This window comes from Rhopilema esculentum, chromosome 12, assembly GCF_057945365.1.
Source record: "Rhopilema esculentum isolate cy_ngs chromosome 12, ASM5794536v1, whole genome shotgun sequence".
In the NCBI taxonomy this organism is placed as follows: domain Eukaryota; kingdom Metazoa; phylum Cnidaria; class Scyphozoa; order Rhizostomeae; family Rhizostomatidae; genus Rhopilema; species Rhopilema esculentum.
Genome location: NC_142826.1, coordinates 2895728 through 2912574, shown reverse-complemented (window position 1 = coordinate 2912574; position 16847 = coordinate 2895728). Strand labels below are relative to the sequence as shown.

Below are 16847 nucleotides of genomic sequence, written 5' to 3'. Positions count from 1 at the left end.
ATCACATAAAATATGTGATGCAAATGTGACCTGAATATGATCGTGTAAACCAGCCTTTACAAATAATTTGATACTTGAAATAAAATAATGGAATAATGGAGAAGATGTTACGATATCATACGAGATTCATTTTTAGCCCACTCATCTAAACGAGGCAAAAACATGGCATCTAGATGCAACATTCTGGTCCGAGGAAGACAGACACTACTTATATTCATTATCGATGCCAACCACAGGTTGTCTAGTTCAAAGCAACGGAAACACTGTGTAACTACCCATCAAGATGTTACCAGACTTATTTAAGATTTTCTGTATTTCTTTATTTGCAACAGTTAGTAAAGCATCAGTTTTAGAGAAGAACAACTTTGTGCTTACAGATAAAAATTGGACAGCTATGCTGCAGGATGAATGGCTTGTGAAATTGTAAGCTTCTTTATATGTCTACTCTGGGTCTTCTTGCCATACATTATTTGTTGCATGAATTTACGTTTTGGCATTTGTTGATGTTATTTTTAGATTTATTTGATACAACGACGATAGCTGACAGCTGGCGGTTGTCAGGCATCACATCAGTATTTGGAAGTTATCCTTAAAAGCGAGAAGTATGAAACGGTGTTGTTGTTTGTGACAAGCATTCAATAAGTGGAAAGCAAGTGTAGTGGATCTAGATTACAGGCAACTATTATAAAGTCATGTCATATGGTTTGCATCTTTGATATGGATGTTCTTGTGCAACTCCACAATATCCCATCCAAACGAGACTGTCGAAAAGTGCTTGTCAAATTCTCAAATGACTGAATTTGGACATGTTTTCTATCAATTTGCCAAGCCATTAACAAAATGTTGGCCATCTTCTTCACAGCCCCAACCTACCAGTATGCAAAGCTTGGCAATGCCACTAGAAAGAGATTTGCTTTCCACATATAAGAACTAGATAAATTCAATTTAAATATGAAAAAAATAGATAGTGCTTGTACAACTGGCATTTTTGAATAATATCTGTGTACCCATGTCTAAAGTGTGGGGCTGTTGGCACTCCAAAGTTATTTCAAAATTACTCTAAAAATTTAAAACAAAAGGATTTATATAATAAAGAAATATGTAAGCTGTTGAATGTGAAAAACAAATGTCCAATGACAAGCATACAAAGTTTTAACAATGTTTTATTGAAGTCTCTGGTTTTCTTAACTTTGTTTGACTTTGATGTGCTCCAGTATCTTTCCTTGTGTCTGCAATGTTTTCAAAGGATAACCAGGGACCATGTAGGCAGTTTTTTAAGGATGATCAGGACCCGTGTTGGGAGGTTTTGTAGGGATCGCTAGAACCTATGAGTGCTTTTGCAAGTGCCTGTGCAAGTGCTTGTAAGGCAAGTGCGATACTGTATAAGATGGTGCTGTCTTTGGTCTACTGCAAAACATTTGGGGGGGGGGCAGGAATGTTAGCATTTTTGTGTGATAAACATCAGCTTTTTGCTGTTGAATGAAGTCATTAGCAATTCTGTGTTTCTGTCAAGAAAGGGAGGAATGGTGATGTTTTGCTGGACTTTATGGTAGGATGTTGCATGAAGAACTGGTTGAACATGTCCCGACCATGTAGATGAGTGGAAAAATCTTTGAAAGCTCAACACTTGGCAACATCATGACAATGTTGATGTAGTTCTGCTTCACATATCTAAACTTGAAGTATCATAGCTTATATTTTGTTAAACTTGCAGAAAAAAAAATAGTCAGTTGAATACAGTTGCATGGTCTTTTCATCCTGATGAGTTTTCTGAGACAATACAAAATTGGGCCTGTTTACATTAAACAGGGGGTGGCTACAATACAAATCTATTATTGATTTCATAACTTGGCAATGTGAGGTGAAATTGACAGTGATATTAATTACAAATGACAAAAGTCACTAAAAAGTGTTGAGAGCACTTTTATGAAAAGGATATTCTGGTCCCTTTTCCTCTCCTATCAAAAGGCAACTGGGCAGTTGACCCCTCATGCATGCCTCTCCAGCGTCCCTGCATATCACATGCCAAATTCTTATGATGGTTACAAAGAGGGGTCTTACATAGAATCATTAAATTATTTTCCATTTTGATGAAACTACCACCAAAGTTTCTTTGACAGTGTGGTTTTTTCAATCTGGTACCACTAACCATAACTTTTGTGTGACACTTCCAATCATAAGTGTTTATCTTTTTTTTCAAATTTTAGCTATGCGCCATGGTGTCCTGCTTGTAGAAGCTTAGAGTCAACATGGGACTTGCTAGTTGATTGGTCAAAAGATAGAGGATTGAAGTTTGGTGGGGTCGATGTTACAACAGAATCTGGTATGAAACATCTAAAAATATATATTTTTATTATTGTAATTTTCTGTGCTTCTTTTTACTTTGTTTCCGGAAGTAAAGATGTGTATGTAAGAATAAAAGTATCAGTACTGATGTTGTGATGTGTTGTGGCATCTACAGGGTGAAATACTTAATTATTATCATGACTTTTTGATGTCTGGAAACCTAACTTCAGATCTATGCACAAAGTACTTTGCATTTTGAAAATAGCCATCACTGGTATTTCTAGCTTTGTTGCAGTCTTGGTTAAAAGAAAACATGATCTAAACATTTGTCTTAAGGTACTAATGATTTCCTTCAAATCTATGTGAAAGTGTAACAAAATTTAAAGCAAATCCCAGATTCCTTGAAGGAAATATTTGGCCACTAAAATTCCCCTTATTATTTTTGAACATGAATTGAATTGAAATTTTCAAAATTTAGCATCAAATTAAAAAGGTTGTGAATATTTTTTTCACTGTTAATTATTCAGTGTACTGAGGAATAAGCAATGTTATGATCCTAGCTATTCAGAAAGATCGTGTCACTACCAATCAAGAATTCAAATAGATTACAAAGTTTTCTGCTTCTATGAAAGCCTGTAGAATCTTTTTTGTCTTGGCACTGCAAGGAAGATTCTCTCTCTGGCCTTCAACCTCTTTTGTATAAAAAAGGAGACTGCGGAACTAGGTGGGGGTAAAAAATTTTAGTAATATTTTGACTGGAATTATTTACTTGGCAGTTACACATTTCATGCAGACATAAAAACTCTTTCAAAGTGAAATTACAGTTTAATGAGAGTATTTGATGAGAGATTTCACTTTTTAGGTTTAAGTGGAAGATTTGTTATCACGTCATTGCCAACTTTATACCAGTAAGAAATTAGCTTTTTTCAAGTCAAATGTTCAAATTAATAGAAAGCTCTTAAATATTTGTTTAATCAATAGTTTTGAATATTTGTATACAGTAATAAATAATGCAGCAAGAAGACAGTTTTGTAATTGTTTCTTTCGGGTCTTTTAAGAGTTTGCTTACTATGTATTTCTAATGATGCTCTACAGTAATTTATTCCAAGTCTCTTCCAGTTCATTTCGTTTGTCTCAAAGCACACAATGTCTTTTATTAATTGTAAAGGATTTATTGTAATAAGCACTTGCAAGAGAGTAAATATTGCCTTCTACCACCCTGGTACATTTAAGTTGATTCTTGCTGTATCTCTTCAAATATTAAGCATTAATTGAAAGGGGTAATATTGTTGCACATATTAAGCAAAATGATTACTTACATGGATGTATCTATGTTGCATATCAGGGATGAATTCACTTGATCTATTCTTTTTGCAATCTGAACATATTTATTTTGAAACAAAACTAAATACTTATTTTTGTAGTGTAAAAGATGGACAATTCAGGCAATATGTTGGATCAAGAGCCCTTGAAGAATTCCAAGAATTCATCACCAAAGAGAAGTGGAAAGACATTGAACCAGTTTCTGAGTGGAAATCTCCTAACTCTTTTATGTAAGTTAAATTTTTTTCGTTTTTGGAGTGTGCTGGGAAAAAGTCTTAGATTTTATTATTTCAATTTGAATGAAGTGTTCAAATATTTTGTTCATTGGGTTATACCCCGGCAACATTGTTTGAAAGATCTTTAAATTAAAAAACTGAATTTAGTTAGTCCCAGGAGAAAGAAAAGAGTAGAGTCTTTAAGAATGTTACAATAGAGTTGGGCATGCAAGAATGATAGTGATTTCAAGTTGTTGTGTTGTGCCCGTATAAATAATCTAAACTGAAATTTAAGTTGAAATTTGCAAAATGCTAAACTGACCAGTAATAATGGATTCCATGTCAAATCAACACAGCCTTCACTTCTGTGACACCCATGTACTCAGATTGATTCATAACTTTGGTCAGGTAGTCCCTTTTATAGTTTGAAAATACACAGAAAATTTCAGCTCAGTACCTTGTATCGTTTCCGAGTTATGAGATGTTACATATTGATGACCACACCCTTATGCGAAGAAAGCCACCGCCCATTTTTTACAAGAAATGGCTGTAGAATAATGGTCTGCAATCAAGTACTATACTTAAGATCCTGTTGAAATTATGCAATCTGATGGAACTTGCTATGGAGATTCCAAATATCACATGCAAAATTCTGTAAACCTCACAGTTATCATTCTACAGCTGATTTAAATTGAAATAGTTGGTTTAAATTTTTTCGCAAACATTGCATTCTTGAAGTGTAAATAGCCAAAATGGGTCCAAACAGATCATAGTGAAATTTGACATGAATCAAGTTGACATTATGCTTAAACAGACTATGAAGTTTGGTGATGGTGTTCTGTGTGCTTTTAAAGATACAAAGGGTTTAAAAAATAGGTTTATTGTGTTTTTGTGCACAGACGCTGACATACTGCTATGTTTCAAATACACATAATTAGCATTATTACTTGGTCTTGACCTGAAAATTCAGAATCAGAGTGTAAGAGAAATATCATAAATACAGACAACTCATTTATATCCAGAAACTCTGGAGTCATGAATTTTGTGCTAACAGAAAAAAGGATTTTGTAATAGAGCCGCTTTTAAGCCTACACGGTGAATAATAAAATAAGGTTTAAATGTTAAGCAATAATTGAAATGTTTTTAGATACAAAAAGGTTTTTAGATGTTCTTGAGAAGTTTCGACAATATCTTTTCATCATCATTGCTCAACTTGTATTGCCTTCCAGTGGATGTAGACAGGACCTGCAGATTTTGAATGTTCATCTGGTAACCAGCAAGTGTCTTCTCTCTCTGGCCAAAAATATGACCTTGCGGGACATTTAGGATGGAGAAATCTAACCTTCACTTCACTGTCACCTTTATTTGTTTCTTCAATGAAGCCAACCCAGTACTGGAGATCATATTTACAAATTACAAAAGAGTTAATTGAAGTTGAAACCTTTCTGAAGCCAAAATTTATAAGAAAATCGAATTTTGATGAAAATTCTTTATCTGAGGATGTTAGCTTTGTTCCAATGCATGTCTTGGACAAAGGAAAAATATGATGATATGACCTTGTTCCAGGTACAGTTTTAGCCATTTCAAATCTTGGTTTCAATTCTTGTCGAACTACATCTGAATTCTCCTTTTCCACAAATAAAAACTTTATCCCATTAACCTCACTTTGGCAGAAATGAAACAGTTGATTTGCTGTTAAAATTTGGTTATCATATGCTCTTTGCAAGCTTGCTCTTGTTGCAATTCTTTTAACTGTGCCACCCAGTCCATCGCAAGCTGACTTGCCATGACTTGTTGCAAAGAATGACCAACAGCATGTGGAACCAAAATCTGAATAGTGATGGCACATATTTACAAAATTTTTGCAGTTCTTATACTGAGCTGCACAACCGTCTGAAAAGTATTCAATTCTATTAAAGTTTGTTTTTTGTGCTTTTATGTATTTGACTGTTTCTTGAATTATAAAATACACCAGGCCAACATCATGATCTAGATCATCAGAGATAAAACACAAGGATTCAGATTTCTTTGGTGTAAAGAACAACAGGGTGCAATGTGCATTGTGATTTATTCCAATGGAATCCTTGTACTTCGTCTTGAACAATAAATTGATAGTTTTCAGCAAAATCAAGAATAGCAATTACTTCATCTTCTTTCAAATTTGTTTTTCTTTCCTTTAGATATTCAGCCTGTTTTTTTGCAATGAAGGAATGCTTTGTGATGTTATCAAGCTTTTCCACAAGTAAATCAATAAAATCATCAACAGTAGCTGTCTGTTTAATCATTTCAGTTCTGTCAGTACTGCACCATTGATTAAAAATTATTTGCTCCTCTTCAGAAAAATCATCTCTTTGCAATCCAGCTACCTGCTCACTGTCCTTATCTGTCTCTGCTTCACACATCATGGTGTCACTGTTGTAACTGTCTTCTTCGAATTCTCCTTTTAATGTTCTTATCAGGTAATCTTTTAAACATCTTGCTCCTGGACAATTAACACACCGATGTATCATACACTCTCTGTTGTTTCTGTTGCACACAATCATTTCAATAAGTTCATGATAAGATTGTTCCAAATCTACTGCCTTCAGTAGCAGCTTTACATTCTGATGAATTGAACAAACACAGACTGAGTGAGCACCTGAAGACCCAACTGTGACACACCACTTGGGTCTCAACATGCAGAACTTGGAGAACCCTATCTTTACCTCTGGAAACTTAGTTTTAAAGACAGCATAAAGTTCATTCAGATTCATCATGATCAGTCTTTTTTGTCGATGTACCCCTCGTGAAATGCTAACGTAATCTTTCTTTCCTGGCATCTGCCGACTAAACTCATCATCACAGTAAAAGTCTTCAACAAGCTGGATAATTTCATTTGGTAAACATTTTCCCCTCTTCGTTTGTGATTCTGATGCCCTTCTCTTTTCTTAATTTAAATGCACTTCTAACTAGATAATTTGATACATTGAAAAAGTCAGCAGTCTTCCGTATTGACCAAGATTTTGGTGTCAGGGTCAAAATTTTTATTATTTCTTTTCGAGATGAGGCCCTTATCTTCTCTTTCATTAGAAAAAGCAAGACATCAAAATCTTTTTGCTTTCTGTTCAGTTTCGGTTAGTGTCTTTTCCTCCTCTGAACTTAGATCCAATTCTCTAGGCTCGACATCTATAGCCTTTGCCATTGTAATTTGCAGATCCAGCTGTTTTTGTCTGAATCTAGATTGAACCTGAGCTATCTTTCTCTTTCCGTGGGCAACTCTTGAATGAGATGCGACAGCATGTAATTTTAAAGGGCTGATGTCTTCTTCAATTAGAGATGAATTCAAGATCTCTCTGTTTCTGTCACCATCTAAATTTGCTTCAAAGTCAAGTACCTCTTCATCCGAATGTGGCAGAGCTTCTTCATATTCATTAATCAATGTTTCATTAATATCTTTACGGCAGCTGGGACAAATTTTCTTGCCTGGAACAATTGATATTTTCCTCTCTTTGAGTTTTTTTGCCATCTCTAAAGTGACCTCACGCAATGACCCTTTTCCTTTATGGCTGTCTTTTTCCAAAGGGTTGCAGCATTTTTTTTGCCCAAGGTGGAACTTGTTGAGCAGCTTTTGTTCATGGTGTAGACATATGTTATGGCCTGTTATATTTTCAACAAAATTCGTTCGTAAGATAAGAGTCTCCTTTAAAATATCATCAAGAGTATCAATTCTTTTTAAACCTTTCAACTTGATAAATGTAAGCTTATGACAGGGGTCCTTCAGATGATACCCAATTGAGCAGGTTTCCTTTGAAGCTTCCATTTAATTCAATATGCAGTGTTAAAACTGGCCAAAATTTACCATAGTTTGCTGTTTCCACTTCTCAGAATCTGACTTTATGACTTAGCAAGCATGGGTTTTATAGTTTCAGGCAGCTAAATTTAGGTATAATTACATCATAACACATGACACATGACACCTTCAGATCTGAAACTAAACTTGGCCATTGCATCATTTCCATATAAATTCTAGCAAAATGTGACAAATTCATGCCCTGAATTGCCTCTCAGCTTGCTTCTCATCAATAGCTGTCAACAATCCATTCATCCTATGGGTATGACATCATACCCTATTTCCTCTTGTAAATAATCTGCCTAGCAACAATGTTTACATAAAACAGGGCACCCTTTTACAATACTAAGTTCCTGTGATAAAATTTATCAGATTAGTTTATGCATTGATATTGTACCAAAACAGGCAAGGTGGCACAGGGAATTCCAATAAGTTTTCTATGATTTTATTTATCTGTTTCCTTTTCAACGTGTGTTGTATTCTCTGAATATCCTGTTTGAGTAGATTAGCCATAGGCTAGTTTATTGCAAAGCTGAGAGAGTGAAATTGTTTCTTACATGATAATAGTAACATTAATGATGAAGACAAGCCATATCCAAATTCAAAGCTTTCTACAATACCATCTGTACCCCCTTTTAATTGATTGTTGTAGGAAAAAATATGGACAGACCCTGAACTTTCATACACAAGTATATGTGAATTATGCTTGTTATTCATTTTTTTTTCTTTGTAAATCTACACAAGGAAAACTAAGCCATATTTTACAGGGTCATCCTACCCTCTTTATACTGTTATTATTGGGGTCCTTCTTGCTTTAAAGCTACAACAAAATATGCCTCTTAATAACTGAGATATAAATATAAAGTAGTGCTAATTATTATGTGTATTTGAAACATAGCAGTATGTCAGCGTCTGTGCACAAAAAACACAATAAACCTATTTTTTAAACCCTTTGTATCTTTAAAAGCACACAGAACACCATCACCAAACTTCATAGTCTGTTTAAGCATAATGTCAACTTGGTTCATGTCAAATTTCATTATGATCTGTTTGGACCCATTTTGGCTATTTACACTTAAAGAATGCAATGTTTGCGAAAAAATTTTAACCAACTATTTCAATTTAAATCAGCTGTAGAATGATAACTGTGGGGTTTACAGAATTGTGCATGTGATATTTGGAATCTCCATAGCAAATTCCATCAGATTGCATAATTTCAACAAGATCTTAAGTATAGTACTTGATTGCAGACCATTATTCTACAGCCATTTCTTGTAAAAAATGGGCGGTGGCTTTCTTCGCATAAGGGTGTGGTCATCAATATGTAACATCTCATAACTCGGAAACGATACAAGGTACTGAGCTGAAATTTTCTGTGTATTTTCAAACTATAAAAGGGACTACCTGACCAAAGTTATGAATCAATCTGAGTACATTGGTGTCATACCTGTGTTGATTTGACATGGAATACCCCGGATGTAAGACTCAGGAAGGTGCTAAGTTGCAGCTCTGAGTTCCACTTTATGTTTATGCAAGGATAAAAGCGTGCATTTGCAAGAGCAAAAAGCTCCAAAGATAGACCAAACCTCTCATCTGACAGCAGTGCAGTATTTCAATCGAAACCAAATTTATCCAGCATAGTAAGCAAACAGTACCAGATGATAAAGCGTCTCTTTGCAGCTAACAAAAGATAAGATAATATCCCAACAGTTGATATAATCCCTCAACAGCTCGTTATTTTTGGGATCACACGTCTTACAATTCCATAAATTTGAAGATTGCATGAAAAGTACTTTTCGTCCGACTATAGTCATGACTCTTCAGATTATAGCGTCGAATAATGAAGAAAAGTAAACTGAAAATTTATATTCACGCGTGGATCGAAAGAAAGCGTGAAAGGGAGAAAGACACGTTTAATTGGTTATTTGTTTTTACCAATCAGCGACTGCCAAACTTTCACCTAATTGAAGAGTCCAAGAGAGGAAACGAACTCTTTCTGTCTACACAAGTTGGAATCCTTTGTTTTGATGTAAACAAATTCAAAAACTCCTAGATGAAAAGACAACCTTGCCTGCCAAATGATTTTGAAATTGTCGTCACTATATGTTTTGGCACACTAGACTTGCGAGCAAATGTTGATCAATTGCCAAATCAAATTTTATTTGGGTTTTTGCAAATACGCCGTAGCTGTTCTCTTATCAGGACCTTTTTTTGCCTGATGCTCGCGGGAACTTGCTGTTTTATTCTATTGATTAATCGCTGACTAGTGTGATTAATCGATTAATAATAAATGTTCAGCTTACCTACAGTCATTTTCTGATGTTGTTACTCGTTTCGGACCAAAAACTTATTTTGTTATTTCCATAACTACTTGATTCTTCACATTTAGGCTTAAAAAGTAAAATATTTATTACATTTTCTTTTCAAGCATGTCAGCCATTAGTAGATTATTTGGTATGTCAATGGAGCTGAAGGTAATTCAAATTTTTTAAGATAGAGTTCTCCAGAGTTATTAGAATTGCCTCTCTTATATCCGGTGCTTTAGCAGTTAACTTTAAGTTTTTTGTTTTTACTGCACTTCAAATTGATGATGCCTTGAACATCTGCTATGATATTTGTGGCAGTGTATATTTTGAAACTGTTTTTTGCTTCTTTGCAAGTTGCTTTCAAGTACACTCTGTGATTTGCTTCACATTCCATGGCTCATTTGCCATTTTTGCACAGTGTAAACAAATTCTCACTGACTCATTACATATTGAATTTGCAGAGCTTTATGAAAAGGATGACATTTTTTACACCATGATAAAGTACTTTAATATACTATCTAGGGCTGATAAAAATTGAGCAGATTGAGCAAAAAGAACTCACTAGATAGGCATCTCGAGTTGGTGTATAAGCAGCTCTTGGTATATATTTATATTTGCCTTTAAGTCTTACCCCCCCCCTCCCACTTTTTATAATCTGCAGAATGGGGAATGAAAACGTTTTTCAGCATGTTGCAAAGTTTCCCTGCTTTTTAGTGCAACCCTGAAGTTATGTAGCCCCAAATGCTTATTATTTTGTAAATATCACTTTTTGCCTGCAATTATTAGCTTGACCATTTTTCCTACTAATTTGTGCTATTTCTACATCGCAGAACTTACATACGTCAATTACAGAAACATACGGGATACCTGTATGGGCGTCCTTTGTTTTGTTCGGTATATTTGTTGTTGCACTTGGCCTTATTCTTGGCTTGGTGAGTTTTTAATAAATCTTTCTGTTTTGTGATGAGAATATTTTGTCCGAGAGCTATTGTCGCGTTATTTTCGAATTGATTTTATTCTATAAGTCAAGAGCTACTTACAAAAGTGCTTCCTACAGCAGCTTCAAAAACATAATAAACCTTACTTTTTCTTTATTTGCTTTTTGTTTTTATTCGTTGCAAATATTTTCGTACCTCGAGTTAATGTTCTCTGTTTTGTATCTTTGTTAGTCAATTCGTTTTGTTCCTGCTTAATTTTTATTTTCATCGCAAGGCCTATCAAGCACTTTTTCTTTTTTGCATATTTTTTTCCGTGTCATCAACAATACTTCCTGCTACACAATTCCTTCCTGGCGCTAAGAATCCGGATAGGTGTCATGTTTTGCTAGATGTTATATTCGAGAGCGTTCCCTCATTCTAGGCGACCTGTACTTCGTCAATCCAGTGAAAAAATGCCTCGACGTGTATGACAAAATGTTAATCGGATTATTTTAACCGGATTCTTCAATTTCGCCTCTTCTTGGTATTAGATTCATTGAATCATGAAAGGTTACTTGCTCCTTGTGGCCTCTAATGGGTTTATAGCCAACCAGAAATTTCGTTACGGTCCACCTCAGTATTAATTTTAGCATTTTTACAACGACAGAATTCTTAGAAACAAAATTTTTTTACTTCAAACTGAACGAAATGGCCACTTCTTAAGAGTTTTTTGACGTTTTGCTGAATGCTACAATTTCCGTTTGGGAAGTAAACAAATTTCTTCCTAAAAAAATGTTCACTTCATTTACTCGATTAGTCTTTTATTGCGCAGTTAACCAGCTCATTGGGATTTGAAATATGTTAGAAAGCTATGGATTTTATACACAGAAGAGGACCTCTGCCACGGTGCCATTTAAAAGCCAGATATGTCGACGCTTTTCTTCAAAATTATCGGTTGTGTTTGTATTTATATCTACGTAGCTTCCGAAGGTAGTTCTTAAGACAATGAGAAGCTATGCTCGACAAGTGACCTGGCTCGTTTTTGATCTGACTTCATCTGACGATTCTCTAAGTGAAAGGTTGGTCACGGCTCCAGAATCTTGGATCCGTCATCCCTGACCTAGCCTGAAAAGCAGACCCCAATTTCAAAGGAAAAGCTATCCCTAACCTTAATTACTGTGTCATCCCAACACCTATCACTGGGCCATCCTCACACAACTTGTTTTCATAAGTTTTCCTCGAGCAACTACCAAAAAAGTCAATTCATTTAATTCACCGAACTCTCGCTGTTTAAATCGATTAAAATTCCCTCGTACGCCATCTTTGCAGGTTATGGTACTTGTGAGTGATTATTTATTTGGTCCTCCATGCCCACCGTCCTATCCAAACATGGACGACGCTGGAATATCTGCCTCAGCGAAGGAAAGCCTTGCCGAAATGCAAGATGACAGTATTGGAGAAGAAGACCTTGATTCTGATAGAGAGGCTTCCGAACCCACTGAGGCCAAAGAGGAGGGGTCGCCTGAAAGCAATGTGCGACAAAGGAAGGTAATAGTACCATCTTTGTTTTTCTACCTACAAATTGTGTTTTATGTTTTTTGTGTAACACCTAACACCGTTATTATCCAGTACCTAGAAAATATCACAGTTCTGTGGCTGTGAGCCGTAAATCCTCGAATTAGCCGTGGGGGGCTTATATGAGGGGGGGGGGGCTTATAAAATTATTGTAGACATTAAGAAGACATTATTAAAATACCTTGTTTATTTTGTTAGGAATTTCTTTATGAGCAAATAATTAATTACTACCAAAAATATGAATTTGTTGTGGTATGTCAATAAAACGCCATAGGCAGCAAAAATCAGATAGCAAAAATCATCAAATGGAGGGGTCCCATTCGAGAATTTACGGTAGCAGTGGGGACTTATTCGGGGGGGCTTTTTGACAATTTGTAGTTCTAGAGTGGGGCTTATTCGAGGGGGAGAGCTTTTTCGAGGGGGGCTAATTCGAGTATTTACGGTATTTCGACAACAGTATATAAAGTGAGATCCATTTCGTTTGGATTTCCTTTTTCTCGATCAAGTTTAAAGAACAAATCATGTATAACTTTTCTTAAATTCTATTTCTAAGAAACTTCTATTCCATAGATTCAAGGAAAATTCTACGATAGGTAAATTGGGCAAAACTTCATCCGGGGGGGGGGGGATGTTGGGGCGTTTTCTAAACTCTGATGTTGTCTGTAATCGTAAATGAGGTACTTTGTTGATATTGTTCTCTCTGTTTCGTTACCAAAATGTTAGGTTTTTAAAAAAGGCAAGATCTGTCCTTCAGATCTGTCTGAAAGTTTAGAAAGATGTTTTAGAGGGCCATGGCATACTTGACTTTTATTTGTAATATTTTGCACTTGAAGGCCTAATGCGTGCGTTTTGCGGTATCGAATCAGATTATTTAGCTAGTTAAGAAAATCTTAAAAAACTTGCTCTAAAAATGAAATATAAAACGAGAACGAATTTTATGATTTGATTCGATGATGTACACTAATGAAAGAAACTGCACTGACCTTTGAAGTAATGCCAATGGACGACCGTGCTTTCAATGATGTCACAATGTTATCAACGGATAATATCAGTGATTGCTTCACCATCTCTGAAACCAAAGGTATAGTGAAATTGTAAAAGTGGAAAATAAAATGTTTGCCATTGAGCATGTAAAAGGAAATGTGCTCATATAGATTACAGTTTCATAAACAATCTAAAAACTGTTGACGAAATGCTCTCGTGACGTCAGCTGTTACTTGTACGGTGATTTGTCTTCATCAAGTTTCGCCCTTCTCAAAACATGCTACTTTTATGGATTGACATAGTTGATTTATCTATGACGATGAAAAAGGAAAGAATTTAAAGTTTGCTACTTGCCTTACGATAATAAAAGCTTTTGGAGGAAATAGTCCTAGCAAGTAAACCCGGTTTTCTTTGGTGAATGATAACTCTAGTACAATCACTGCAAAAAGTCTTGGAACACTAACGTCAGTTTTCAAAGGCAAATTCAGCCACCCCCCTCTCCCCCTAAGGGGCTGTGGAGTACGTTTTTTCGTGTGCCTTGTATGATATTTTTCTATACTTTCAACATTGTTTTGGGGGGAAAGGGGGACGGAAGTAGTTGTATTTGGGAAAACAAATGAAGAATAGAAAAGCACAGCGCAAAGTGTTGGGTGTTCCAAGTAATTTTGGCGGTGATTGTACCAAATCTTCACGAGCAACAACCAAATGTTGTGTATTTGCTTTAGAGTAGCAGGAATAACAAGACTGTTTTTATGGAATCTTGTCACTGTTTCTTACAAACAAACTTCATTGAGATATTAAAAATCGTTCGTTTTTGTTTCTAGATATTATCAGGCGAAGAGTAAACCAACAACGAGGCACTCAGCACCCAAGTTCCGAAAGTCAGGAATATTTTCATCAAAGAAATAACGATTCAAGCTGAAGAGATGTTTATTATTTAAAGTATACTTTGTGGAACTATTTGTCTAAAGCTTAATATGAATACTAGCTAACATTTCTATTGAAAAGTATTCAAAGGTGTATCACTGTCTATGATTTGCATCGGCGCATTTTATTATTGTTGATCGATAAATTGAACTTGCTTGCGCTTTGATGCAACAAGTTTTAAGAGAAAGAATGGTCCATGGCCTGTGCACAGTAGCTTAGCAGGATTCAACAAGTTTGCTTATTCATATCTTTTATCCAATAACATTCTCTTAAATCAACTTTCCAGTTATTTGGCTCGATTAATTCGTACGCATGTCTTGTATTTGGTTCTTGGAACTCGGAATTCGATCAGGGCAAACCAGAGGAACACAAAGCCTCGTTTTAGCAACACTTCCTTTTCTGATCCGCTCGCCTGTTCCTGTCAAATCCAATGCCTTTGATTTTTTTCTTTGTAATAATTTTGCTTCACCCTGGTTGGTCTTCTCAGACAGAATTTTGTGCAACCGACACTTCACAATTTCAATGTGCACATGAATCTAATTTAGGTCTTCAAAATTTTTACTTTCTGTAATTTCACTAGTATTGTAGTACTCTATCAGCCTTAGAAATCTCCTTCAACATTTCTTGTTTACGTGCAAGAATACAGAAGCAGCAGTATCTAGAGGCTTTTCATGTTTTAAGTAATTAAGAATTTCCAAAGCCTTCCTTAAAAAAGCTGTGTAAACAAGAAATGGTCTGGGTGCTGTGAAAGAAATTATTTTGCAGTTTGAAGCCCCCTGTTCGCCTAAAAGAAGTTTGAATCTCTGCATTTTGATGCGATAATCATTTCAACGATGCAAGCGTAATAAAACTTAGCCAGAGACTAATTTTAGCACAATTTAATCACAAATTAAAATGCTGCTTCAGATATTGAAAACTTACTTTAAAAAAGTTACATTTTAGAGGAGAGTATCTGAATTTTTTGACCATATTACCCAATTCGCTCAATAAGTGTTTTACAATTTGGTTTAGGTATATGAATACTCTTGGTTATTTTTAGTTCAAATTGGCAGTCCGTTCGAGAGAAAACATCCGTAACAGATATGAGATTAATGCCGAAGGTGGTATAGTGAATCAGTTGCAGACTGCGACTGTGGGCTGATTGTGAATTTTCTATACGCAGTGGACAACCGAAGTAGTATTCAAGTTTTTTGCAAGTTCCTTCTTGAAGGCGCTAAGCGTGTACAGCTCTGCCTACTCGGCACTGCGTATTATGTGACAGACCGATTAAACAGTAATTTTCACTAATAGAAGTTAAAGTATATGGCTTAAGACATCCTTCAGGGTAATGGTATGAATCATTCCCCTAAAACAGAAAATACACTTATACTATGAGGGAAGATCGCAAGTTTTTCGGCTGTTCAAAAGTTTGATCCGCAAAAGTGCCCAGTTCATTTGAAACTACCATGGATTGGTAACACTTCCTTGCGTTTCGAGAGTCAGATTTGGCAAGCCATCGCAAGATGTTTCTTTGCTGTCAATCCCCGTGTTTTTTGCAGCACCAGAAGAGCCCTTCCAACCAATCAAAAAAGTCCCGTTGTTTATGAATTTACGTGCCAGTGTGATTCTGGCTATCTAGGATCTCAAAGATTGGGGGATAGGAAAAAGCAGCAGCTGATTGGCTCGCGGCACTGATTGGTCAACTATACCGGTCTTGTGCTTGGGTTTTACTGATTGGCTTATTTCAATCCACAACTGGGTATATATTTTACGTCGTGTTCTTTCGGACCCTTATTCTGAAATTTTATGCTCTGAGGAGTGTCAGACGAAAAAGCTTTTAGCCAATATGTTGTAAAATCTTTCCTTTTTTCAAAACAATTTTCAAAAAAGACACTGCTCAATCAACTGTGTCCAGTCAAATTATCGACGAATTATCTCTGCTATTCCGCAAGGATAGTGTCTAGGCCTATTATTGTTCATATTACAATCAATGCAAATGCAGATTCACTTGAAACAGTACAAGTTGGAAAAATGCAGCCTCTCAAACTCGGTTGTGATTGTGATAGAGTTCTTAAGGGGTGACGTCACAAAAAACAATTTACGAGTTTTAAATTTGGATCTCATAACCTTGAAGAGCATCATGGGAAACGTGCGAAGTCATCTAAATGTGTTTATTAATAAAGTGAAATTTGACCACATAAGCAATAGCTCTTTCCAGAGCAAATGAATGTAATTTGGTTCATGTTGATACATTTATGAAGCAAACCAAAATAACACTAGTCCGTTAGAAGTCTTTCATTGATCGAGTGTCCATATTGAATGGCTAAGTTTTTAGATGTTATTTCTAGATATTATCAGGCGAGGAGTAGACCAACAACGAGGCACTCAGCACCCAAGTTCCGAAAGTCAGGAATATTTTCATCAAAGAAATAACGATACAAGCTGGAGAGAGATCATTCATTATTTGAAGTATATTTTGTGGAACGTGCTAAAAGCATGATGTGCT

The 16847-nt window shown here is 35.6% G+C and overlaps 1 protein-coding gene and 1 pseudogene across 2 annotated transcripts; one reads left to right on the top strand and one right to left on the bottom strand.

Moving 5' to 3' along the window:
• The first annotated feature begins 147 nt into the window (after positions 1-147).
• Positions 148-16813, top strand: LOC135681557 (thioredoxin-related transmembrane protein 1). Of its 2 annotated transcripts, none has more exons than XM_089111792.1 (8): positions 148-423; positions 2208-2323; positions 3149-3194; positions 3711-3839; positions 10082-10127; positions 10790-10891; positions 12206-12424; positions 16690-16813. In XM_089111792.1, exons 1-8 carry the CDS (start codon positions 284-286, stop codon positions 16708-16710), a joined length of 819 nt encoding a protein of 272 aa, XP_088967918.1. In that variant the 5' UTR covers positions 148-283; the 3' UTR covers positions 16711-16813. The 2 variants fall into 2 exon arrangements, with proteins under 2 accessions (XP_088967918.1, XP_065052168.2); XM_065196096.2 differs by lacking the exon at positions 16690-16813 and adding an exon at positions 14260-14476 and having other exon boundaries at positions 150-423.
• On the bottom strand, positions 4578-8654 carry LOC148958697 (uncharacterized; annotated as a pseudogene).
• Positions 16814-16847: the final 34 nt, after the last annotated feature.

Excerpts from the sequence above, each read along its gene's own strand:
- LOC135681557 (XM_089111792.1), top strand. The coding sequence starts at position 284 with ATGTTACCAGACTTATTTAAGATTTTCTGTATTTCTTTATTTGCAACA. Across the intron at positions 3,840-10,081 it reads AAATCTCCTAACTCTTTTAT|CATGTCAGCCATTAGTAGAT; the intron begins GTAAGTTAAATT and ends TTTCTTTTCAAG. Across the intron at positions 12,425-16,689 it reads GCAATGTGCGACAAAGGAAG|ATATTATCAGGCGAGGAGTA; the intron begins GTAATAGTACCA and ends TGTTATTTCTAG.